At 40.6% G+C, this 27,234-nt stretch overlaps 2 protein-coding genes across 2 annotated transcripts in view; one reads left to right on the forward strand and one right to left on the reverse strand.

Moving 5' to 3' along the window:
- The first annotated feature begins 2,889 nt into the window (after nucleotides 1–2,889).
- Nucleotides 2,890–3,996, forward strand: MIXL1 (Mix paired-like homeobox). The gene is made up of 2 exons (XM_050315924.1): nucleotides 2,890–3,177; nucleotides 3,254–3,996. Exons 1-2 carry the CDS (start codon nucleotides 2,890–2,892, stop codon nucleotides 3,656–3,658), a joined length of 693 nt encoding a protein of 230 aa, XP_050171881.1. The 3' UTR covers nucleotides 3,659–3,996.
- A 2,317-nt stretch (nucleotides 3,997–6,313) lies between these two features.
- Nucleotides 6,314–27,234, reverse strand: part of LIN9 (lin-9 DREAM MuvB core complex component) — a 37,957-nt gene continuing 17,036 nt past the window's right edge. Inside the window, exons 6-15 of the mRNA XM_050316236.1 lie at nucleotides 24,239–24,364; nucleotides 19,180–19,337; nucleotides 17,980–18,113; nucleotides 16,893–17,012; nucleotides 16,617–16,718; nucleotides 13,179–13,259; nucleotides 9,733–9,858; nucleotides 9,209–9,391; nucleotides 8,996–9,093; nucleotides 6,314–7,700 (exon numbers count right to left, since the gene is read on the reverse strand). Coding sequence (XP_050172193.1) covers nucleotides 7,595–7,700; nucleotides 8,996–9,093; nucleotides 9,209–9,391; nucleotides 9,733–9,858; nucleotides 13,179–13,259; nucleotides 16,617–16,718; nucleotides 16,893–17,012; nucleotides 17,980–18,113; nucleotides 19,180–19,337; nucleotides 24,239–24,364 — 1,234 coding nt within the window. The 3' untranslated portion in view covers nucleotides 6,314–7,594. The remainder of the gene's footprint in view (nucleotides 7,701–8,995; nucleotides 9,094–9,208; nucleotides 9,392–9,732; nucleotides 9,859–13,178; nucleotides 13,260–16,616; nucleotides 16,719–16,892; nucleotides 17,013–17,979; nucleotides 18,114–19,179; nucleotides 19,338–24,238; nucleotides 24,365–27,234) is intronic.

The following is a 27,234-nucleotide window of genomic DNA, read 5'->3' on the forward strand; positions in this document are numbered from 1 at the left end:
CGTGCCAATGTTGGGAGAGAACTGGCAGAAAGAAGTAAGGAGATGTCTTTCTGCCATCCTGCTTGTCTAGGAGGAGGCAAAATCCTCCTACTCTGATCTCCACCTAACAGCATACTCCTTTACAATCAGAGCAGTCCCCCTTGCATTCCTCAATCTGAGATACCTTTTAAACCAAGCCAATACAGAAGGGTGACCACGAGGATCCCATGGAGGAAATTACTGTGTGATGCTCTGAGCGACAGGAAAGAGAAAATATGTTTCCTGGGCTATGGCCCCAGAATTGCTCTGCTTTGGATCCAGCACATACCGCTGGTAAGCAAATAAGTACTGTCACCAAGATATATCATCATGCTGGTAGAAGTAAACAGAGGTCAGCACCAAAGGTGTGCAGCCAAGCAGTGCAGCCTGACCTGCTCACAGCAGCCTCAGCCCTCACAGGTACATCTGCTAGGAAATGCAATTGTCTGCAAACAGGCAATGCAGAGCCTGAGCACGAGCCCCATACCCTGGAGCCTGTGTGTGTAAACCTGGGCTGCAAGAAAGGCACTGACTGATTTGCCCACAATTCAGTCACACAGACTTCCTATTCCACACCGCAGAGCAGTTACCCTGCACTGATGTACAACATAGATTGCAACAAAATTTACTGTGTAAAAGTTACCTTTCTTCTGCTGTAACAAAGTGGACTTTTATTCATAGTCTATAAATGTTACATCTGTATCTCCTAATGAAAGCTTTCAGGCCTAGGAAACCTCACCATTTATTTCCTCATCAGGGGAAGTGTGTCAGCTGCTGTCTCAAGACAGCCATTGGAACACCTCTGAAACCATAAACAGCAAGGGAACTGAGAAGGCTTTTGGCCTGAAGGATGTCACAGCAGTCAGAGATCAAAGAGTCAGCCCATTTCCAGATTTATGAGTTGGGAACAGGTCTATTAGCTCCCAGTACTCACTCTTTCCTCAGTATGTATTCAATATACATTGATAGTCGTCTTAATGGGAAGTCTGACACTGAAAACCACCACACTCCTGGACAGTCTGTCTCAGTTTTGCTCTCTTCTAGCTCAGCATTAGATCCAGGTGGTGGCAGTCCTGGGAGCACCCCAGATGGGATCTCCTCATTTCCCTCCTGCTCCTGGCAGTGTGCTCTCACTTGCACAGCTGTCCCAGGGGCTGCTGGTAACCCATAGGTAGGAATTCCAGATCTGGATTAAAAAAAAACCCACAGCTGCTGTTACTGTACAGTTAATTTAACTTGGATTAATTCCTTGATCACACTGTGTGAACTGACACACAGCTTTGACACATGCTCAGCTAAAGGGAAGACATCAGGATGGGGGTGAACAGTGGGGTGCCTGTGGTGTCAGCAGCTCCTTAAGCCTGGGCTGTTGCTGAAAGAAAAACACATGTATGTGTGTGAAAAAACACCTTTTCACAAAAATCTGTTTTCTTTGTCTGGTAAAATTAATCAACCTTAACCAAATCCTTGAAACTAAAGTCAATGTTACTATAAAAGGGCATAATTCAAAGCAGGATCAAATCCTTCAGAAACCTAAAGGATGTCACATCTCTATTCTTCATTACTCAGAAAAGAAACTTCTGCTATGTTTTTCAGCAAATATAATTAGATGTAAAATAGGATAAAATATTCATCATGTAAATGTATTATGAAGTAATTTCCCTTTTGGTGCCACCTGTGGCATCTTCTAAATCCGCACAGAGTCTGCAGAGTAATTTAACCCTTCTTTAATAAAAAAGTAAAATAATGCTGCCTGTGCTTTCAGGATCACCACTCACCATGTCCTTTCTCACCACTGTGCCCTCTCATTACTCCACTAATTGAGAACACTGTACAAGTCTCATGTTTCTGACTGCTGTCTGTAGACTACGGGCCATGATTTTGGGAACAATCTAGAAACTTCTGTCATGAAAGCACCTGGATTGCTGCATGTGCAAAAGCACAAATGTACAAGAGCTTTAGGAAAAAAAACTTCCAAAAGTGGCTTTTAACAATTGAACCACAATTTTCCATACAAAGACACTTTTTTTAGGAGATAGTCATGAAGAACAAAATGAGGGCAAACCATTTTTTAAGTGCCTTGGTGCTGGTCGGAGTGCACAGGCTGGGAAACAGAACTGTGTGACGAGAAGGAGTACACAGGCATTAGCAAGTGGGTGGGAAAGGCAATGTCACCCGTGTCTGCCTCTGCCCCGTCTGGCTCTGGCTCTCCAGGTGCATTTCACTTGCATCTTAAAAAGAAAGAGATGTTCTTGCAGCAGCAGGCACAGCGGGAGGCCGTACACCAGCGCACAGCTGGCAGCACAGCGCTGCAAGCAGAGCAGCCGCAGCCACGGGAAGAGATAAGTTCTGTTTGCTTTATGTCTCACACCATGCAAGATCCATCACTCGCCAAAGCAGACAGCTGCTGGAGGACACCGACCTCCATAACAGTAGATGGAGGGAGCGAACTCCATAACCCTATCAGCCCAGATGTTTTATCAGAAATAACCCAGCTGAGGGACAGTCCTATGCAGGGTGCCAGCCTCCCAACACCAACTTGTTTTACCCACGAAGGACAGATGCAAAGCTCCCTCTCCCCTCTCCCTTCTGCTGTCCACATTCCGTGCAGGGAGCCGAGGGCTGCCAGCCATCACCCACCCCGTCGGGCAGGCCTAGGGCTGGCTGCGGTGCCCGGCCACCGCCAAGTCCTCTTGGCTAAGCGAGGCAGGGGCAGCCTCGGGCGGACGCCCCGGGCCCCCAGCCCGGCAAGGCCCCGGCGCTCACCTTCCCGGCGGGGCAGTGCCGCCCCCTCGAACCCCCGCCCCCGCCGAGCCCCCCTCCCCGGCTATAAAGGGCGGGGCACGGTCCAGACCCCTGCTCGCCGCTGCCATGGCCGCGCTGCGCTTCGGGGGGTCCCCGGCGGAGCCGCCCGTCTTCCCCGCGGGCAGGTGGGCGGGGGGCGGCGGGCCCGGCCCTGCCTCGCCCGCCCTCAGGGCGCTTCCCTCGGCCGAGCCGTCGGAGGGGGCGCCGGCGGCCTCGCAGCGTCGGAAGCGGACGAGCTTCACGGCGGCGCAGCTGGAGACGCTGGAACTGGTTTTCCAGGACACCATGTACCCGGACATCTACCTGCGGGAGAAGCTGGCGGACGCCACGCAGATCCCCGAGTCCCGCATCCAGGTGAGGGGCTTCGGCCGCGCCGCTCCCGCCCCGCCGGGGCCGCCCCGCCGCCCTCACCGCCGCCCTCTCTCCCCAGGTGTGGTTCCAGAACCGCCGTGCCAAGTCCCGCCGCCAGCGGGGGCCGCCCCGCCCGGGCCCCGCCGCGCCGCCGCCGCCGCCCCGCTTCGCCGCCCTGCGCGCCCCGGAGCGGCCCCACCGCGCTCTCCCCGGGGCGGCCCGGGCCGAGGACGGCTCGGCCCCCTACGAGTGGCCGCCGGCCGCCCCCTTCCCACCCTGCCCCGGCTTCGAGGGCTTCCCGCCCGGCCAGCCCGGCGGGGCCGAGCCCGCCCCGTTCGCGGGGAGCGCCGCCGGCCCCTTCGCGCCGGCCCGCGCCTTCTGCGGGCAGTACTCGCCCGTGTCGGACGCCGAGGACACCAGCGGCTACTCCGAGTCGGGCTCGGAGTGGGAGGAGAACGCGCTCGGCGCCTTCCGCGCCCTCTGAGCGCCGCCTCGGCGGGACGCGGCCCGGCCTGGGCAGAGGGTTAACCCACAGCCCGCCCCGCCAGACCCCGTCCCGGGTGCGCTGCTCGGGCGGGCAGCAGCCACACAGCGCGCTACCTCACCCCTGCTGCTCTGCCACTGTTGCACTTTATCCGGTAGTAACTGATTCTACCTATTTATTTAAGAAAGATACGGGTCGGCTCCATCAGCTGAGGACATCTTTTTACACTGTACTTTAAAAGCTTTCTGATAGCGTGTTTTGTATTTCTATTTAACCCTCTTTAGCAAAAAAGCTAACCAAATCCACTGTGTTTAGGGGTGGGGACTGGTCGTAGAAAACAGTGGGATGGTCTGTCGGGTTTTTCGGAAAAAAAAACAATAAAGGTTTACATTTTTGCTCTGCTTGTGTGTGTTTTAGTAGGGTGTCTTACCTTGGCTGACATGGGCTAGGAAAAGTGGCAGATATCCCAGCTACAGGTTCTCTTCCCCAGTCAAGGAGAGCCACAGCTACGGTTCAAATGCCAGTGAGAGACCTCAGGGGCCTGAAGGACAGGTTAGAGACACTGCCTTAAACCTTTTCTGTCAGTAGTTGTCTTAAATCTGCTCTAAACAAACACCCCCATCCCTGAACAAAAATGCAAGTTTATGGACTAAGTGATATAAAACTCCAAATCTCAATTGCTCAGACAAAAGCCTCCAGTCTGCCACTTGAGCCAAGGCCAATGTTCAACTACAGAAAAGTAGGACTATTTTGTAAAGGTGCTTCAGCTTTGAATTCTAGTGATGCCACAGAAACTGTTCAATGATGAGTTGTGGGCTGAGAGGCTTTGCACTGAGAATGCCAAAATTAGTAGTAACAACAGCCTCTCCTGTAATTCAATTTATTGAGGAAGGATATATTACTGCATATGTATTCTGAGGATAACACCAACTCTTCTTGCCTACAAAGTGGTATCAGAGCCTACCAGAGCGAGTTGTAAGAGTACAGTTATGGAAGAGCACCTGAATGCCACGAGGTGCAAAAGCACAGGAAACATTACCCGTGTACTGGTGGCAGAAATACCCTATGTCAGGAATTAAGCTCCTGCTAGAATAAGGTTACCAATGTACAAAATCCCTCAGTGCTATCCCATAACATACCTGTGCTTGTGAGATCTGGGACAGCTGAATCCTGGCTGGACTGCAAGCTTTTAAGTCAAGTGGCATTCTCCCTCCAAAAAACACAGCTGTCCTTAAAAAAACATGAAGCAAAAACCAACCAACCTCAGGACACCACCTGTCTCCCAAGCAGACTTGGGTGCAAAAGGAGCTGCCATGTTGGGGGTCGGAAGACCCCTGAAGAAAAGCACTCACAAAAAATGAGACCATCATTTCTTGGAGGCTCAGGGTAAATTCAAGTTTACTGATTTTAAGAAATGAAAGTAACTTGTTCTGCTCCTGCAGACTTCAGTTACGGTAGTTGCAGTCAGTTCTTGAGACTTTTGCTATGCTTAGGGCACATTCAGCAAAAACAGTCATATTTGTTACTGTCACCAAAATTCAACGTTAGCTCTAACTCAGCATATTGGTACCCAAGCAGAAATGCAGCCTCTCAAAGAAGAGCTGTGTATATTCACATTGCCAGTGTTTATGGGACAAATTACATGTGAAAGCACACAGATACGCTTATCACAAATAGTGTATCTTCCTATTACCCTGCAATAATTAAAGAAACCCCACATCAACACAAAACACGCTGGAGAGCACATTTAAGAATCCACATGTAAAAAACATCATACCTATGGAATCAGACTTAAGTCTGGAGCATGCTGGTTATGCAATGTTTTTTGTGTCCACTAGGAAATAAGGTGGTCATGAAAAGCAGGTTGAGTGAATACCATTCTTGGTAGTGGTATCTTCCAGTGTCTACAACTTCCCTCTCCCTCAGTTTGGGATGCTGGTTATCAACAGGGCCAAGTTGCCTCCTAGTAGTTAGTACTGGGAAGTCCTGCTTATGGTGCATATGCTGAACTTGAGCCCCAACAGATCAGTAAGGACTTCAGAGGTGTGCACAGGGAGCAGCAGGCTGCTGCTGGAAGAGGCAGTCCTTGCTGCTGCTTTGTGTCCACATCGCCACCCATCACCCCTGGCAGTGAGTTCAGTGACACATGGGCAGAAAAACCCAACAGAAACAGTTCCTCAGCACTGTGGCTTCCCTGAACAGCAGGATAGCAGGTTTTATGAGCACCAGAAGACAAGGACAGGGGTGCAAGGGGATGGTTCCTTTTTCCCGAGTTAGCTGTAGATCAGATTAGTCCCTGTCTGACTAAACCTATGTACCTTAAATTAGGCTTTGGCACCTTTCTCTGTTTAAATGAATAGGGTGGTGGGAAAGGACACCTTTCTGTCTTCTTTACCAAACAGATGCTAACATCACAAAATAATGGGTAACATAGTTACAAAAGCAATCACAGGGACCACCGTAATGTTCGATTGCATTATGAGAGGTAAGTTTCCATGGGTAATTCAGCTAAATTACTGTTTAGCATTCTTTTGTAATATTTCTTGTAAAGTTTCAAAGTACCTTTTAAAACAGTTACTCACCTTGTCCTCATAACATTTTTCAGCAATTAACTTCTCTTAAAAAAATGACCTGAGACCATCTGCAAAAAAGTTTGCATTTTTGTGAAATATATCAACTCTCATAGCTCAATTTATTCAGTTACAAATTTCATTGAGAATAAAAGATTTATGCATTTCTCTTAATTAACAGAACAAGTTTACCTAAATATAAACTCTGCACTAAAGTTTTGCAGTGGCACAATACCAACACAGAATACAGAAGCATCTTTAAACTATACAAAATTTTTAAATTGAAAATAATCCTGTTTACATATTCTTTATACATTAACATATAAAAGACCTTATTTAATGAGGCATCTAAAAGAATCAAAAACATCTCTACAGCTATCTCTGAAAATTCAAATCTGGAAACAATTCATTACACAGAAGCTTTACAAGACTATTTAAACAAACCAATACACACTTTTTACAAGATTAACATTCCAAAAGGTTAATTCCAATTCCTAGGCAGGTTGTCACTTTTTATTTCTGTAGTTTACCTCACTGGTTATATTTCATTATAAAAATCTTCATATTTATATATGTTGGGTATTGTTGAATAACCAGTAATCTAATTTAAAAGTTGTGCAAAACAAACAAAAATTTGGAAAAACAGTATGTTTAACCAGTCATTTATATAAAATACCAACCACAGCACTTCTTTTGCCCTGTGTGGAGGGAAAAAGCCATAACCAATTTCTTTCTGGAAAGATACCAGTTACATTTTTATATTCCTTCATTAGACTCCTTCTATAAGTTACGATAAATTAAGAGCTCCAAGAAGACACTGACTGATCGACAGACCTGCCCAACATCCTCATGTTTACAGCTTATGTTTGCTGCCCCTATCCTGCTGCTGCTGTCTTAGATCAGGGATGGTGCTACCCGAGGGCTGAACCGGCAGTTCTCAAGAGCTACACAGAGGCGTAACTTCACATAACAAAGACCTGCCATGTGGTCACTAAACGGAACCATTTCCTCTTCCTCACTTCTAACATACCAGGAGACCAACAGCAAGAGGTGCACAGAATTAATCTGAACTTTTAAAAACTAAGTTCAAATTATATGAAAGTATGTTTTCAAGTTTACTATAATAAATGCAATTCTAAGAGATTACCAGTTAGCAAAACTACTGCATGTGAATAACAAATGGAGAAATCTAATGTAATGCTGGCCAGTAATGCTGGTTTTCTTAAGAAGCGGATATAATAGATTCAAAAGGGTCCTTTCTGAGAGATTTTCTTTTCCCTTATCTTCTGGCAGTTAGGGTATTTGGTGAAGCCTGTAGAAAGGAAGGTTTTCCAGAACTACTTGCTGTACACTTGAGAGGAAGTTTTCAGTCTCTGTTGGTGTTATTAGCTGCAAAAGCATGTAAATTTCCCATCTGGCTCAGACCACTCTGAATATGTGCAACATGGATCTCAACGTTATTCTGAAAACAACTGTAGGAAGAAAAGAAGAAGGAAATAAATAAAAGTGTTAAACCCCACGTTTAAGAGTTGTGTCTGAATATTTCTACAGTGAACATCAAGATGTGAACACAGCCAATATAAAAATTCAGATGAACTGGAGAGCAGTAGAAACAAATGCAACCTGACAGAGAAATACGTGAAAACAGCATTTGCACAAACCACTGCATGAAATCAAGAGTTACTGACTTGGGTACTTTAAATAAGGCTTTAACATGACTACAGTTAGTGAAATTAAAATATTATGAAGACATGCTAAAATCCCCAAAATAAGTACAATGAAACGGAAACACCATCACCTTCTTCGCTGGTTAATCAACCTTTAGTTGAATCCATTCCAATGTGTAATTTGCAGTGTTGATCGTAGAGAAGCATCATTAATGGTTGGGGTTTGTTTTTATTTTTACTAATGGAAAATGCTATAAAGCAGCATTTCTCAATAATTTTTTTGAAATAAAAGGCTATCTATCTTTGGGAAAAAAATTAAAAATTTAAAGACTCATGTGCAGCCTCCTGTTTAAATGCAGCAATACAAGTAATGAGAGTATAAGAAAATACTTAGCACTTAGGTATATTTTCTAAGTGATGTAATTTAGCAGCATTTTAATTATTTAAAAAATGCTGGTCATAAATTGCTGGAGCCTGCAGTGTACTCCAGACAAGTATCAACACATTCTTGCTATTTTTCATAATGCCTCCTCAGGCACCTGCTTGTGAGAACTGTTGAAAAATGGCCCATCAAGACTAGATGGGCTTTTCATCTGGCACAATATGGCTGTTCTTCTCTTTCTCAGCTTAAAATCTTGCTAAGGGAAACTGGTCAGAACCTTCAATTGTCTCATGTGCCAGCCTGTGGTATTTACAGACAAGAGGCTGAGTATGCTAAAAGAACACTGAAATTGTACTGTTCTGTGGTTTAAAGAACTTGTATTACTGGTGGGATTTCAAAATCTGAAAAGTGTTCTAAAATAACTTTTTAGTTGACATTAACGACTAAAGAACAAGAAAGTCTAGTTATTGCTGCACCAATTTAGCACTTTTTTACTTCTTTTTTAAACAGGTTACTTTACTGATAGGTTCAAGCAGAAAACTGCTCATTTCACATACCCTGTAAGAAGCCCTCTTTCAGATGATACCCCTCCCTGTTAAGTAAAAGTTACCAGATTAAACCCCTGAATTATAATCAAACGTTCACCTCTAAAATACAGTAAGAACTGCCTGCTGGCACAAAGTGTGTAATTAAGAATTAAATATTCAAAAAGTTATACCTGATATTTGAGGAGTCTATTGAATTCTTAATGTCATTTAATGAATCTGTTAGTGATTTAAATTCAAAGGAATTCAGATCACCTCCTTCTGCTAGACACTGTAGGGGAAGAAAACAAAAATGTTCTCACAGTTCAGCACAAAGAAACTGGTAGAGCTTTAATACTATGTATTTTATGGGAGATGCTATTTTTGCTATACAGCAAACACTGTACCTTGATTTGCAGTAATATTGCTGTAAGCCTAGAGATAAGATCAGTTAAATTTTCACTCTCAACACAAAGTTGTCCTGTCGATGAGGTATTTGCTTGCCTGACGACCTCCTGAGCTTCTTCTTCGCACCTACGCCGCAGATCCGTGGGCTGGTCAGCAGGCTGGAGGCCCTGGTCAGGAGCAAGCTGCGTAGATGTGACAGAGAGAAATTAAGAATAAAAAGTAAGGAATTAAAAATCCCCTTTGCATTTGGTGGATGTGTGAAATGAAATTATTTCAAAGAAGCTTCACGGGTTTATAATACACAGTATTTTTATTTCACGTTTGAGTATTTAAAAACAGGCCACTGGTATCAGCAAAAGTGTCTGTCGCTCAGACAAAGGTAGAGACAGAGAAGGAATCCAACACAGCTACTAATAGTGTCATTTCAAAGTGACCCCCAGCTATGCTCTATTCCAAGGAGTTCAGTTTTCTACTTAGATTGAGCAAAACCAACAAGTACATACAGATTCCAGTAAAATCTTACCTCATAACAATACTGTTGAACTTTATGCAAAACTTTATTTAAGTCTTTGTTGAGTTGTTCTAGATCTAGAACAATAGTTGCATATCTCCTCTGAAACTCAATGCTTATTGGCATGGAATAGGATTTCTGTGGAAAACACAAAGCACATTAAAGTTAACGCAGTACTGAACATTTATAGATTTGGAACTCATCAAAGGGAATTCCCACTGGAAAATAATACTGAGATATTTGAAATCCCAGTGTTTAATAGAAAAATATTAACATACAAAATATTAAAATGCAGTATTACTATTTATAATTCTAAGTGACAAATGTGTAGGTGACAACCACACTTTTATTCTCTTCTTAAAAGTGCTATGATAATCTATGGTGGTAAATGCTACAGAAGATGACTGTGGTCTGACCTGCTTATTTCTCCAATAGCTGGGCATGACTTCTCTCTACTGGTTCAGCAGAAAACTATCCTGTCAGCAAGGGAACAGTATAGGACAATGTGGCCTCGACCACCTCTGCTGCAGGATGGCAGGCACATTTGGCTAGTAAGTTAGTGGTCACTTGAGGATGACTCAGTGCTACACACCTTCTGTTACAGCTAACAGTTCTGCCAAAAGAGAGAGTTACTACAGCTTATATACATAAGTATTTTGTAAGCAAGATTTCCCATAAAAAGAATAAACTACAGAATACAGTACTTTTTTTCTTATATTCTTTTCAGAATATAGCTTGATGTTGTTTGGGTGATATTTATGAAATTGAAACAAAACATACAATACATTACAAAATTTCTTCCAAAAAATGGCCTCTTGCAAGATGAGATGGATGTACTCCCAGCCACAAGTCTGAGCTACAGGTACCTCACACAATCAAACCTCTAGCTATAGCTTTTACAGCACAGGATAAACTAAACTGCAAAGCCAAGAGCCTTCATCAGGAGGATCCTTGCCAAAAACTCAAAATCGAGGTTTCAGTTATCAGTTCAGTTTGAAGTTAAACAATCACTGAAACAACCTCCAGGGATTTACAAGTCTGAATACCAAATAATGGGGCTTTAAACTAACACCATAATTTCAGAATTCACTGGAAACTAGCATAAATTTGACACACTGTCTGCAGCTCTGGAACATAGGATAAAAATTTTATGTTTCAGACCTCCAGTGACCAGCTTCCCTAGAGCAGACTACTCCAGGTTAGCTGTGAAAGCTGCAGATAGTTGTGAATTCCCTATCAGGAAAGGCCAAGGGCATTCTATCCTAGTGATGGTGAAAGGAATGTTTCTCAGCACCAGCACTGTTTCTGATCCAAGATCTGGAAACAGGGACAAACAGCTGAACCGTCAGACAAAAGATGGATGGCTTTCAGTGGAAGCAGGTAACACCTCTGTCTGTCACATCTAGATGCTTCTCTGAAACAACCAGCATTAGCTTTACCTCGTCTTTATTGGAGATCGAGTGAAAAAATGAACTATCCATCCTTTTTATTCGTATTTGTTTATCCAAATGTTTACTGTTTTATGTACATGGTAATTTGTTTATAGCCTGCAACCCTGACTTGTACAGTGATGTCAAAACAATGAAATAGAAAATGTGCAGTTTTATGCATTAATAGCCCCTCTGAAGGCATCCCATGAGTCTTGTACATTTATTATTATTGCCAAATAATAATGGACTACATTCAGTACCTGTTCTAATTTTGGTCAGTTCCATTTATTTCTATATTGAAACAGTCATTAAAAAAAAAAGTCTTAATAAAAGGATTTTAAACCAAACAGTGGTTTTACTCTAACAATTCATCAAATCACAATTGTGTGAATTATTATCAAAGTCTGACAATTAAAGTGTACACCTGAATGAACTCAAAGGATTTGATTTTATTCACTTTCAGGTATGCTATTGATGTTGAAGTGTATTTGGGCCAGAAAAAGATTCTTGTTCAAAGGAAATATATTTTAAAGGAGAAACAACACATATACAGTGGCACAAACGTAGATGGGATTGCTGAGGGACAAAGAAGATTAGAAGACAGGCTAAGAATATGGCCCAATAGGAAGGTATCACATCCTCTATTTTTATCAGTGCAGCCTTGAACAGTAACGGAGGTTGCTTTATGATTGTTGGTTTACGAAGGAAATAGAGCAGGGAAGAATTTCAAAAGTCCTTATTCAGGCTATAACAGACCTAAAATATATAAAATTTAACATTTGTTTCTAGATTCCCTTCTTCCCCATTGCTTTTTTGCTCTCTCAATTTTGTGGAATAAGAAGACCAAGAAAAATAACAATACAATTAATTTATGACTTAGTAACTGAAAGACATGTTAACATCTGGGTTCTTGTCAGAGGAGTGCTACTGTCATTCCTGTGATTTCCTTATCTATGGAAAAGTATCAATATCTAAGAAAAACCAAAATATTTTTTATTTTAGGAAGAGTTGGTAATTTGTCATCACAGTTACTGGTTGCAATGGTGTGTTTTAATCTTACTTCTCTTTGCATCGGCTTTAGTTACTAATACACAAAGTTACAACAGAAAACATTTGATACACGAGAAAATAATGTAGTAACTGAAATGGCAACAAGGTTCTAAAGGGCTTCATCACAGCACAAAAGAAGATAATTACAGAGACATGGGGATGGGGCAGCAGGAAGCAGAGTAACAAAATGCACACGATCATTTTAAAGGGACAAAAAGAGAAATCTTGCCACAATAAATCAAAACCTTCAACATCCAAATATTTTACATGAAAAAAAAAATCAGGTTTTTGGTTTCGAGAATTAAAAGGGACTCCTCTTCCTCTCCACAAACCTTTAGCCTTCTGTCTGTATGCTGCAGAGACAACAGCCGGAACGGGAGCTGGTAGAAGGTTGAGACTGATATCTTTCTGCTTTCAACTTGATTTATAGCCATGGGTGGTAGACGAGGCATTCTTATCATTTTGATTTACTGACTGCTGATTAGATAAAGTTAGCAAGAAAAACCATTCTGCTGCTGCTGCTGCTAATTATGCTGTAGCTGCTCTGGTACTGTAATTTTAAATGCCGGTCAAGGGCACTCAGAGCTTTACATAGAAAAATCTCTGAAATGCATAATTGTTTTGGCCAGAAAGCTACGAAAATAAACATATAACATCTGTAAAGTAATATTATGATGAATGCCTTACCAGATAAACTTGTACCCTACGTTCTCAAAGTACAGTGTTTCCTTACTTTATGTGTCAACTGACATGTGCTACCCTGATATTAACATTAATCAGTTTCTAAATGCTTTCAAAGAAGAATCATAATTGAAACTACTGACCTCTCTGACTGGTCTTTAAAAAATAAGAAAAAAATTCATGTTATAGAAAGCAATAAAATACAGATTTTATCTAGACTCTACCTCTAATTGTACCTATTTGCATCAGCTGTTAAAGCATATACTGTTTCAAGAACAGAAAAGAGAACATTCTCACCAGCTTTTCTGCTTCTGTATTCATCTCTCTCAATTGTTTGATGTGTTCCTTCTTGATCATAAGGATTTTCGATAACCTGGTCTAAAACAAAGGAACTATTTTTAGAATGAATAGGTCCTTAAGCAGTTTTGAAATGCCATAGAAATTAAAGATAAAAAACCATATGTGTTTCATAATTTAAGATTTATTTCTCAGTTGTTCATCAAGTTAAGATGCAGAAATCAAAATTAATCAGAATTAAATGATGGATTTTCTAGATATTTTTAAAGCATTTCCAAGTGCCCTAAATTGATGAGTGCTAAAATCCATCTGCTGAAATTCCCTATAGGAAGAGTAATACAATTTATGGCCAACAAGAGGCTAAGGAATCTTCATTTTTTGGTGGGTTTTTTTCAGCCTGAAGGAGAGCAAAGGGTGTTATGGCCATGTACTACAATTAATATCACTCACCTTATCACACCTTTTTTCACACAGTTCTCAGCTGTGCCCTCTACTGAGCATCAGCCCTTTGTGTAAACTCCTGCAGTAAAACCTGGTATAGAGACTGGGTCTGTTTTATACAGAACAACTCTGGGCTTTCCATTTCTTTCTCTCATAATGGGAATACCCTGTTTCCCCTGCCCTTGGTACCTAGTAGGCTGAAGTGGAAATCACTGGGAGGGCTCTCAAACACACACATCACTCCTAGAACTATTCACACTTGAGGGCCCTGAGAGAAATCCTCGCTCCACTACAACCAGCAACAGTTTTATTACTGATGTAAACAGAGCCAAGATTTCAGGTTTCATAAATTCCAAAGGGGTTAAACCGCATCCTAGTAGTAAAACACATGACTGGGAAAAATAGGAACCTCTAGGTCAACATGTATCTGACTCACATATAATCCCTTTTGTTGATTTTCAAGTCCAGTCTTAACATAGTCAGGTTGCTTGCCCTCACAAGTTGTAATAGAAAATTGTTCCAGGACCTCTTTCAGCTGTTGAGGAATATTCTGGGAATTTCCATGCTAAATGCATTCTTTTTCACTTCATAGCAATTTGTTCCAGATTGCCAAACAGCCAAAGCTGTTTTTCAGCTAAATATAGTTCTCACTCCTTATATTTATCCCTGTTTATTCAGAGACAATAAAAGCATCTCTTCTCCACTGCTCTTCCACTAGACTAATTGCAACACAATCCTTTCCAGACTCCACTCCCATACAAAGCTCTTCATCTCCTGAATTTTTGTGGCCCTTTCTGTATCTTTTTATCCATTCACTGTCAACTTTCCTGGGTGGGAGCACAGGAAGCCTGTACCAGTATTCTAAATGACACACCTGTAAACTAAATCTGTAAAATGGCATTTCTACCACAAATATTTTGCCAGATGCATCTGATGAACTGATGACAAGCCACGGTCAGAGTCAGAAGCAATACTGCATGGTTGTCACCCTCCCAATTACAGCTGCTCATTTCTGTCCTTGTGCTGTCCCCCAATGTCTGAGCTGAGCTACCACCTGCATTTTTTGCACTTTGAATTTTGCATAAAGAACCCAATCATGGGACCGATAATGACAAACCAATAAATTTAGAAAAAGGCAAGAAAGGTTTAAAATTGTTACTTGTGAGATGGATTATCTCTCTGAATAAGTTTCTAACACACCACACAAGTGCTCATGTTGCCAATAAAACACCTGGGAGGAAGGAAAGCACTGCTCACCATCTGCCACTGCTGCCAAAAGTTACTTGTCAAGCTTTGCTGTTGTCACCCTCCAGTAATTGCCTAGCACATTTTCTCCTTCATGAAGTTGCTGAGTCCCCAAATTAAGCAGAATAAATTCTTTGCTCCCCAAATTTGCAAGGCATTTGATGGTTAACTTCTACTTTGAGGTCCAGACATACTCAAGGATGCACAGCCCTAGTTGCCCAGCTGATGAGCTTGGATTTTATATCATACTCATCCTATTCCCAGATATACTCCAGTAATCAAGATAATCTGATTCTTTCTACAAGAAACTCTGACCTTTCACTGTATCTATCATGTCCACCAACTTTCTCTCAGAGGTACATTTTATTAATTAGACCTCCACTTTCATTTGCCAGTGTCATCTCTGAATGCTTTCTGTCTATCCCTATTTTCCTTGAGAAATTCTTCTACTACAGCTCTGTTTTCAGCATAACTCATCCTGTTTACTCTTGTAAGTAAAGAGTACTTTATTTACTCATTAAACCAGAAACAAGTTTTTAGTACAACGTTTTTCCACATTAAGAAAGATGAAGGAACAATCCTACCAGTATGTTTAGATTTGTACTTAAGATTTCATGTTTTAGTCAGAAAACACAAGCATTTCAAAGTGAAGTGTGTGATAACTTACTATGGAATATTTTCAAAATTTTCACGAGCAGAAAACAGTCAAAAATCCAGTATCAATTTTCAGACTGTTCCTCCTGCATTTAAGATGGGAAGACCCCTCCCTCCCCCTCAGCGATCAGGCAGACACCAGGTCACTGTTCTGCCCATGCTGCATTAAAACACTCCCTCTACTGGACACGCAGCGACCCTGTAAACATCTGCTTTGTCCTAGAGTGCTTCCTTCCAAACCGAATTTTTTACCCCAAGACAAAAAAAGGAAGGAAGCAAGAAGAGGAAAAAAAAATCCCCAAACTGAAACCAAAAAAACCTCCAGCTGAGCACTTGGAGAAATATCCTCCGAATTTGCTGACTAGAATGTAAGAATGTAATCTATTGATTTTGATCTGCCCATATAGCCTAAGAAATATTTAAGGATACATTATATATTGAACTAAGCATGAAAGATTTTTTTTTCATTTTACTCTCGTTTACTGTTGAGTTTATTCTTAATATCAAAATGTTATTTTTGAGCCAATCTTCTCCTAGCACATGTCTGTCCACAGTCTGTGCTCTTCTGAACTGGTGTACAAAAATCATGGAGGAATTATTTAATTCAGGTGAAGATAAGTGTTTCCTTATCTATAGCTTGTTTGCTTGCCGAGAAATGAGTGCTGCTTTTCTTCTCCAACAGGGTAGAACATTACATGACATAAAATACTGCATTATACAGTACACGATAATGCACATGGGCAAATATTCTTTGCACAATGCCAGTGTATTTTAAATAAATGAGTCTAAACACAGTAAAATGTTTGCAGGTAGAAATAATGTCTTTTTTTTTTTTTTTTTTTTTTTGAGACCAAGTGATAGAGCTGGGAAAAATAAGACACACTTTTGGAGACCCCTGTGGTCTGAAGAGCAGCATATTTCAAAGGTTATGAACAAGTGAGAAAATTAGGAAGGGGCCAAGGGGGGAATAAAAACAAGTATTATTAACACGTCTTCAAAAGTTAATTTGGATATTACTGTAACTGTCATAAATCAACAGAAGGTCATTTAATTGCAGAAGAATTATCAGAATAAATACAAATGGACAATACCACTTACCACTTGAATAAGGAATTCTACTGGAAAGCCTCCTAGTGTTTCACTATCTGTGCCTGAAATTTTGCTTTTCCACGAAGATTGTCCTAATAAAGGATCACTGTCCTGTACAGGAAAAAAAACATTTAAAGTAATAGCTTAGTTTTAGAGGGTTTTGCTAACATTTTTATCTTGCTGAATAACCTCAGAAAATTAACCTCAAAAACTGTTGAAGGTAACAGTTTCAACATGTGTCAAAAAATCTTCAATGACTAATACTATACAAAAAAAGTAACTTACTGTAATTGGAGACTGGAGTGAAGGTGTATATGGCAATCGGGGAGGAGTCATAAAGAACCTTGAAGGCCGTTGTTTCTGTCCAAAGGCAGCAATTGGCATGGTTTCATGAGGCTCGTTACTCTGGAAGATAAGAAAAGGAAGGATATACCTCAGGTGCCAGATAAATTAATTTTACACACCATTCAAAATCTGGATGAGCCATGCCCATCTGCACCTCAACCCAACAACATAAAAAGATTAACGTGTTGCTTTTAGTCTAGGTCGGAGCTTCAAAATCCTATTCCACTGCTGGAGTTTTCAAAGTGTTCCAGCATCATATCAGATAAAGCCCGCAAGAATATTTCCCAGATTTCTACTGGCAAGTTGCAGACAAATCACAATTGAACAGGAGTTCAGTAGAGGTTCCAAACCCAGATCATGACAGGCTCTAGAGACTCTAAATTATGCAGATTCAACACTATACGATATATAAAAGAACATGAGGTCCTCCTAAAAGCAGGCAGTCTAGACCAGACTGTTTGGCAGGAACAATTCCTAGAGCTCATAAACTGGTACAAAAGCCTATGAGCCAGGAAATCATCCCAAACTGTTTGACCAAAACAACATCCTCCCAGGTAGCTTCATTAGCACAAATTTCAAAATGAAGTTCAATCAACTCCTAATAGTCGCTTGCAAATACCACAGGCCTTCTCCTGACTTTGGTAAATTAAAGAGGGCCAGGTTTTCTTGAACGTTTGCTGCAAGTCCTGCCAGGATCCCATCGCAGAATTTTCTCTGGGATCTTACACTTCATATATTTCTTCATATTGAACTCAGGCTATTATAATAGCACGTAATAGTAGGTCTAGTAAATTATTCCAGCCTAAGCCATTATGTTTTTATCAATAGGGTTATCCTGCTCTGTAAAACCATAAAGAGTAGAAGCTCATTATCCTGGAATTTCCCATGCATCTGTTATGCTTGTTTCTACTTTATGACAATACCACCTGGGTGTAATCATTTTAATTAAAGCATACCACTGCAGATTTTTTTAATTTAATTTTTTTTTTTATTACAGCTACTTTGAGAACATGTCATTAATACTTACAAGAACTTCATAGTCTGGGACTGTGTGAGTTCCAAGACCTGCCCTGTCAAAAGTCACTCTGTATGTAGCATTAAGGGTGTCCACAGCGTCTATTTGTCCCGTGAACAGACCGTCATGGACACCTCGCAAACGAGCTTAAAAACACAACAAGAAACAAAACATTATAATGTTCTGACACCATTGAGAAAAATAAACTTAATACACCTTTTGCAAGTGATCCTTCATATGCATAGTTAAAACCCACAGATTAAAAGGGGTTGGGGGGTAAAAAGCAAAAGCAAACCCAGAAAAAAACCACCGTATGCAATAGAAATGTTACACAAATTTTTTGTCAAATTTAAGTTTGCTGGTCAAATATTTTCCAAATCTAATCCTTAGCACTACACTTATATCTAAGAAACCCCCACTGTTTAATACCCAATACCTTCTGACAGACAGATTTTGCAGGCAAAAGTCAATTTCCAGATGATTTTGCATAGCACTTCTCTCTGATCACCTCCTCTGATGACTGCACACTTAGCAAAAGACAATGTGGAACCCAGCTCAAGGATACAGCTCTAGGAGAGTGGGGAGAGGCAGTGTTGTGCACTCCTGCTCTTCAGCAAGAATCAAGGGCAATGTTGTGAACACAAAAAAAGCAATGAACAGTAGTGGCCTGAGTAGGAGATGCTTATGTGAAAAGCATCTCGACCATAATCAGACAGGAGGGAGGAATTCAAGTTTTTATAAAATTAGACAAAACTTGAAGAATGTTTTTAATGATATTCCTTCCTCAGCTATATGAAGTTTTTTCAGTAAGGCAATATCACGTTTAGCATATATGTCCAACTACAATGCAGTATCAATTGTATATCTGTTTCAAAACTGGTATTTTTATATTTATGGAAAAATAAAGTTCACGTTTTATATTAGGTCAGATTTTAAACTCTTAGGCACGACTCAGTATTTTGCATCTCTCTCTCTCCACAATTTGAACAGCAGAAATAATCAACCCTACTAAGTTTGTACCTCAAAACCATATCGCTGTTTTACTAACACTAGCTAATCCTCACAAGCACCTTCTCAATGAACTAACAAAAAAGCCATACAATTTTTGATGTCCTATATTAAATTTAATTATGTGCACTAAGTGTATTATGGCTTACTAGACAATCTTTGCAAAACACTTGGCTGCTTTTTTGTTTGTTTTTAAGAAACTACCTGTAACTTTTGTTCCTATCACAAGCGGTAACGGAATTTCTTCTGGAAGATCTTTGAACTGTGAAAGATCTGCAACTTTCCGCTGCTGCAAGAGTCGTATTTTCTGCCGTTTCTGTTTTAACGCTGACCTCTCTTCCTCAAAGAATGCAGAGGAACACCTATAATACAATTAGGTAAAACTGTACTTAACTTCAGCACTGAAAACAGACATATGTGAAGGCACATCACATCAATAAGCACAGTTTACAAATCAGTGAGAGAAAATGAAAAAACATGGGGTGATGTGTTCAAGGGAAAAGAATTTCATTGAATGTGTTTAGACAGTATTACTCCCCAGAAATGTCACTCCTAAAATAAGAGTTTATTTAAAAATAATACTTATGAATGCTAGCTGTTGCATCAGTATATCCAAAGAGTACAACTTCTTAGGACTTTTTCTGCTTATAGGGATCCACCTGATGTCACAACAAAGCTAAAGCAGATTCCACATTGAATCTACTCTGGATGCCAGTTCAGTGCGTGCGAGGAGGACAGACCGTGAAATCTCTGACTGTCAACTCTTACTGGTACACAGGAGATCCCTTCCATATGTGGTTATTAGCTCAATTAAACTAACTTAGTATGAAAGGGTACCAGACTCAGCACATAAAGGGGCGCTTCTCTGTCTCATCTCCTTGCACCTGTGCAGAGTACAACTCAGCCCCAAAATCTATATAATGCAGATGAACTGTTCTGAGACTGATCGTAGTAAAAGTACAGTTTTTTTTTTGATCTTGGGTAAAATCAGATAACCTCTAGCAGTCCCCTCCCCCATTTTGGGAGGGGAGGATTGTTCTTAAAATGCAACATAAAAGATGGAAGACTCATTCCCAAAGCCCTTACTTGGTTGTACTCATTTTCACTTTTAACCCATTGAATAGGAATTATGCATGAGGGAGTTACTGAAAGCATAAAGACATTAAGGACTCAGTCCTACCTCTCATTCTATATTAAAAAAAGGTTTTTCATTCTTGTGTCAATAAAATATGTAATTTTAAAAAGGCAGACAGATGCTATTGTAGGTCTGCTTAATTGCAGAAGCAGTTATTTATCAAATAATTTATTACCTTTGTTAATTGCTTTACTGCAGTCAAATGCAATTTAAACATTTTCTGTGGAAGTCATACAGCTATATATTGATTACTGATCAATAAGAAATCCTATTTTACAAGGTTATTTTAGAAGACACTGTCAACTCCTCTGCTCGTTTCCCCTTCTACACTGCAAATTATTTTCTGATTTAAATCCCTTTAAGATCTTCCTCAGTTATCTCCCACTCAGTACTAAGCAGTCAGCTCCTATTTTCAAGTCTGCTTCTACTGGTCTCTTATTATATACTGAAACAAACATCCTTATGTTTTCTTCTGTGTACCCTTCACTGGGAGAGTTCCTGAAAGCCACCTTGCAGTGTGTATAAGAAGACTGTAAGCACTAAGCCACCAGGATCCTGGGACTGTTTTCTTTCATACTGGCCAGCAGTGTCACACGACATGCAGACATCAACTGCCTTTTATCTTATACATGTTTTCTTAGTTATAAGCTTCATAGGCCATCTGTTTTGTCCAGAGTGTCTGGTGTTAATGCAATGAGATCCTAGTCCTAAGTAAGACATGGAAAAAAATAAGCAAGGATGAACTGAAGTTGTGAGGTACTTTCGTCAGGTACACACAGTAATGCACTGCACTGAAGGTTCCTGTACCAGGCTTTCCAATCACAATCACCACAAAAGTCATCACTAGTCTTTGTATAGCCTAGAAACTACGTTGTAGATTGAGCAACCATAGGTGTGTGTCCCACTCACCAGTTCACCACTGAAGAGCAGAATGTGTTTACCTGGAATTGTGTATTGCCTACTGGTCCTCATCAGGAATTTAAAATATCTGGAAAGGGATATGGCAAAGAGAGAAAGGGATGGTGGTTGGGAGACTTATGCAGAGCTTACTTGGGTATTCTCATTTAACAATGCTATTTGCTTCATATTTACCACTGGGGAGGAACAGGTGTGAAATAACGCTCGCTGTGGGCTGTGAATATCAAGTTGCCAAATGCAGGTCAGAGCTTTTCAATTCCATTGGCAAACCACAGCAAGACAACAAAAAAGGCAAAAAAAAAGGCAACATAAACTTTAATATTAGTCCTCCTAATTACATCCAGGGGCTTGCATCAGAAACACCAGATATCACCTGATGTTCTTTGACCTGTGCTCTTAGAAATACAAATTCAAATGTTGATACTAATCACTGACCTTGGAAGGTCCCTACAACAGCAACCGCTGTTTTACTGCTAGCTCAGGTGTTCTTAACAAATCTCTGTTCCAAATGCTGTAGACTATGGATGTACAAAGTATTTGCAATGTATTTCTGGCTTTTCTTAAAGGAAACCTCCAACCCCACATTCTCCAAATGTATTTAATAAAGGTTGTCCCATCTTCACGCCATCCTATGAAAAAATGAAGACTAAAACTATGGTACAGATCAAAATTGCAAATTCGTTAATTTTCTGTAGAGACTTTCTAAGAGGTCTTCTCAGTTTTTACTTTGGTCATGAGAATCTGAACTAACAGAGGAATAATCATGTAGTGGCAGGACAAGCATATCTGAGCTTCATTCTTATCCACTGCTATTTCACAAGTCCAATTAAATTTAAACAGAGTACACAAGGCTAACTATTATCTCTTCCTTTTCTTGGATCATATCTTTCCCCACAGTCTACTGGAAGCTTACAAGCTTTGCAGGCTCTCATGATGAATACGGTTGTGCCAATCAAACACACTGTTGATATGTGATAGGACATTTAAAGTAGTAGCCAGCAAAAGAAAGTATTACAATATATTTAAAACAAAAGTTAAAAAAAAAAAAAAGAGGACAACCATGTGGACAGCTATCACAGAGACACTATTATCCTCTGTCATCAACACTGGGGATGTAAAATGTCTTAATTTTTTTTTTATCCCTCATGGGGAGATATGACATAGTATTTACCTTACCTCCATATGATGAGGACAGACAGAAGAAATTTCTAATGTCACAATAACATAAAAAAAATCTTTGCTCTAGAGGTAGATGAAAATTGTCAAAAGCCCACTCATGACATCTTAAAAATGACTCCCAGTAGGGTTTTTTTCAGTTGGTAAAGAAATAAAAAGCAAGTAGGAATGCTTATTTTATGTTGCTAAAAAGCAAGAACTTATTAAGTTTTGGTTAACAAACAATCAAACTCTTTATCCAGTCAAATACTGCTACTTCAGAATTCAGACAAAACACCTTCCTGCCCATTTAGACCTGTGGTTCCTTCATCATGAGTCTCTCTTTTTAAAGAACTAACTGTATGACAGTTAAGCAAAAAAAAAAAAACCCACAAATCAAAACAAAAAACAGTCTGCCCCATGGCAAAAACCCCACCAACAACAAAATAAAACATACCAAAAAAACCCCAAACAAACCAAAAAAACCTCAACCAAACCAAACCAAAAAAACCAATCAACCAAGAAAACCAACCAACCAATCAACAAAAACTCAACATCAGAAGGAAGTTTTCAACCCAGTCATGTCAGATGTGGCTTTGAGCAATCTGATCTAGTGGAAGGTGTCCCTTCCCATGACACTTCCTGCCCCCAACCCTCGTTGGAACTACATGATCTTTAAGATCCCTTCCAGCGCAAACCATTCTAAGTTTCTATGAAGTTTTATCAATGATCCAACAGACTGCTGAATGAGGTGAGCTGATCTTTTACAGAGGTACCCGCTTTTGGCAAAAGAAAATTACTTCAAAATTACTCAAATGAGTAAGTGATGATTTAACCTGTAAATACACCATTTCCCTCTCAGTGGGAAGAATGACAATAGAAGAATGAAAAGCTATCTCAGTTAAGCTCAAATGACATGAACATCTTTCTAAGAGAAGATATTTTAAAGTTGGCTCTGCTGCCTTCCCGTGACTGACAATTTTTACTTATGTCAAGTTGTTTATAGGTACAGAAGATGACATGGTCTTCATCGGGCAAAATATAATCTGATTCAGTACAGTGATCTATGAAATTGATTCAGTGCTTTAGTGTTTGCATTTACAGAAATAAAAGGCTGGTTTATTTATGAAACACTACTTATACATTTTTCTCCTGATCTTACATAATGACAGGGATGATTGAGTTTGGAAGGACCTCTGGAGGTCATCTGCTGCAACCTCTCCTGCAGAATCACCTACAGGAGGCTTCCCAGGACCATGCCCAGAAAGCCTTGGAGTACCTCTAAGGATGGCGATCCTACCACCTCACTTGTGCCCATCGCCTCTTGTCCTGTCTCCAGATAATGCTGAAAATAGCCTGGCCCTGTCTTCTCTATGCCTTCCCTTCAGACATCATGCACAAGATAAGATCCTCCCTTAGCCTTCTCTTCTCTAGGCTAAATTGCACAGATTCTGTGAAAAGGCTGAACTGAATCAGTGGGTTTCAGAACTAAAAAATTCTAAATTATAGTAAAAGCTATGCCCTTCAGTCAATTCTGGCTTCTTCTCTACAATGTACAGTATTTTATGGGTGACTTTATCCTCTCTCTATTTTGGTAGTCAAGCCAGAAAAAGCTGAGGATCTACAAAACAGTTTAAAAATAATAAAATCATTAAGATGAAAACTCACGCTTGTTTTCCCCATAAAGAGTTAGTCGTAGGCAGAATAAAACCTTAGTGAAAAACTGGCTGATCTTCCATGCCAGGAAGCACTGTAGCATAGAAGATACAGTAACAACTTCAACACATCCTAGCTTGGCCACTCAGTTATCTCAAGTGGGAAAAGCACATTTCAAGTACAGGCTCCTGAGAACTCCATGGACTAGACACGAACCTATAAGGAATGGGGTGGGGAAGGGCAGGGTGCTCACAAAACCTTTCAATAAAATGAGTATTTTACTACTGTTAAGCTATTGTTTTGTTTTACTACTTGAATGCAAAATTATTTTAAAAGGAACAATTCCAGTAACATCAAAACTACATGTAGTGATTTGAAAAGAAAGAAAGAAAAAGTTACCTCCGTGGTTTTCCCATTAATCTTCTGATTTTCCCCCATTCTACTCTTGTCAGTTTTCTGGTTTTCAAAGTTGGAAAAGATTCTTTCAGGCATATACAGAAGTCATTATCTCCTTCAAATAGTGGCCTGTTGAAACATAATTGCTCCTATATTAACCACACTTAGTAAACTTTTGTCACGAGATTCCAAAAAACATCCATCATAAGAAATACATTGAAAACAAATAGTATAAATTAGTTCCATACACAAGACACCCCTATTCGAAGAACAATTTTAACCTGAAATAAATTCAACTGAAAACAAAACCAGAAAGCTTCCAGGACAATTGGTCTCTTTGAGCATTATCACTGATGTTTAAAAATGCTCCTATCTCTTGTTACTAAAAGGAAACATGTATTCATCCTGCTTTGTTACATCCATAAAGGCACCAAATGAAACTTCAGGAAAGCCAATGCAGTGTGATGAGGGTACTGCAACACACTGAAGAAAACCATAAAGATATAGTGAGGTACTGAGAATAAAGGGGAGAACAATGTGATACTGAGAAATAGAAAGACTGTACCTTTTTTCATCAATTCATTCAATTGTAACCCAGATTCTCAACAGAGGGTTCCAAAATACAGGAAATTGAACCAACTTGTCATTCTCTGAAGCTACACAGGTGAGACTTTTATTGTATCATACCATGACCCCATGATGAAGCAGAGGATGAGTATTAGAGAAGTGACAGTTCAGAGAACATACCTACACAACTTATGAATTTCTCTTTGATGCTATGACCTGCCTTTGCCTCTGTTTTATGACTGCCTTTTACTTTGTAGTACCACATCCTTCTTAGGTTGAAGAGACAAGGGAGCAGCAACAGATATGCCCATCTAATAGAAGGTTAATCATTAAAGACTACGTGCAACTGAAATAGATCTCACCTGGAGAGAACAAAAGAATAACTGAATCCTAGATAAAGCCACTTTTCTCCACTCTCTGCAGGGTGCAGGGGTTTGGAAGGGAATATCCCTAAGCACAGAACAAAGAGGATCTTGGAAGCAACACTGCTTTCAAGTGAGTGTCTGGGGTGGCAGGAGAGAGGAAAAGTTCATGGAGATAAGGAGACTTGGGTAAGAATGGAAAAGAATAGTTTTGCAATAGAAGGATCTGCAGCTGTGGCATGAAGTGAAAAGGAAACCACCAAGAATGATCTATGAGGCTCAGGAAAGAAACAAGGAAGCATAAACCAGGGTTTCATTTTATCTGTATTTATTGTTGCTACCATAAGATATCTGTATAAAAAACAACTCTTTCGTTTGAGTTTTTTCTTCTTTGAGAAAGATAATCTTATTGGATTGTTTTTACCATCACTTGTCCCTAAGGAGGCAAACTGTAAACCCACAGCATCCACAAGATTGGAAGCTCTGGAAAATGTGGTGTAAGCGAGGTGCAGGTGCATCTGCTTCCAAGGACCTACGATCTCACTGTAGTATGTCCTAAGAAGTCTCTGAGTGTCTGACATCAATAGGATTTTACAGAAAACAGTCTTTTGCAGCAGCGTAGAAAGAATCCTACTGAAGCAGCTTGAATAATCTAATACCACAGAAGATAGATGTAGAGATATTATATTTCAAAAACTTACAGTAGACATGGCACTTAAATTGATTATTTCAATTTTGGATGAGACCAATTGGATTAAAATATTCGGAGACTTGTACAGTGAGCCATATTTTGTTAGCTGACAGCTCTATGATTTAAACTTTAAGTTTTTCATTACGTCTGGATCACATCACTCAAAACAACATATATCAAAGTTTTTCTTCAAAGATATGAAGTCTCTCAGTAAACAATATTATAATGTCTTACCACAGTCATATCTTACAAGTACTACAAGCTGTATTTGGTTTGTGTGGCAAGGTTTTGGTAGAGGGAGGCTGCAGGGGTGGCTTCTCCTACATCCAACAGAACCAATGCCAGTTGGCTCACAGATGGACCCACCACTGGCCAAGGTTGAACCAATCTGTGATAGTGGCAGAACCTCTGGGATAACAATTAGGAAGGGGAAAAAAACCCTGAACAATTGCAGCAGGACAGAGGAGTAAGAATATCTGAGAGAAACAGCTCTGCAGACACCAAGCCAATGTCAGTGAAAGTGGTGCTCCAGGTGCTGGAGCAGAGAAGACCGTGGTGACACAGCTGTGCCCCTGTAGATGAAGATCCACGATGGAGCCACCTGCAGCCTCTGGAGGGCCCCATGTTGGAGCAGGTGGATGCCCTAAGGAGGCTATGAACCCCTGGGAAGCCCACACTAGAGCACGTCCTGGCATGACCTGTGGACCCATGCAGAGGAGCCCACACTGGAGAAGGTTTTCTGGCAGGACTTGTGACCCTATGGAGGACCCACAGTGAAGCAGTCCATTACCGAAGGAGTGCACCTCATGGAAGGGGCCCACACTGGAGCAGTTTGTGAAGAACTGCAGCTCATGGGAAGGACCCACGTCGGAGAAATTTATCAAGGACTGTGAACCATGTGAGAGATGCCACACTGGAAGAGGAGAAGAGTGTGAAGATTCCTCCCTCAGAGCAGGAAGGAGCGGCAGAGACAGCATGTGATCAACTGACCACAACCCCCACTCCCTGTTCCCCTGTGCTTCTGGGGAATAGGAGGTAGAGAACTGGGAACAGAACTCAAGAAGAAGGAAGGAGTGTTGGGAAGGTGTTTTTAAGATTTGGTTTTACTTCTCATTATCCTATTCCGCCAAGTTAACACTGATTTTTACAAGACAGTAACTGGTGAGTGGTCTCTCCCTGTCCTTATCTCAACCTATGACCCTCCTGTTACATCTTCTCTCCCCTGTCCTCCTGAGGAGGGGAGTGATAGAGCAGCTTTGATGACCTTGTCCAGCCAAGGTCAACCCACCACACAAGCACACATTGATAATTCTCATAGAGGTTTTCAGAATTACCTGCTCAACTCAAATTCTAGTCTACTGACAGACCTAAAGTTTCAC

This window comes from Myiozetetes cayanensis, unplaced genomic scaffold (assembly GCF_022539395.1).
Source record: "Myiozetetes cayanensis isolate MyiCay16 unplaced genomic scaffold, myiCay2020 scf2-11, whole genome shotgun sequence".
NCBI lineage: Eukaryota > Metazoa > Chordata > Aves > Passeriformes > Tyrannidae > Myiozetetes > Myiozetetes cayanensis.

What these genes read in the sequence shown, in the direction of transcription:
- MIXL1 (XM_050315924.1), top strand. Translation starts at nt 2,890, where the DNA reads ATGGCCGCGCTGCGCTTCGGGGGGTCCCCGGCGGAGCCGCCCGTCTTC. An exon ending in TCCCCGAGTCCCGCATCCAG is followed by an intron (nt 3,178 to 3,253) that starts GTGAGGGGCTTC and finishes CTCTCTCCCCAG; the next exon opens with GTGTGGTTCCAGAACCGCCG.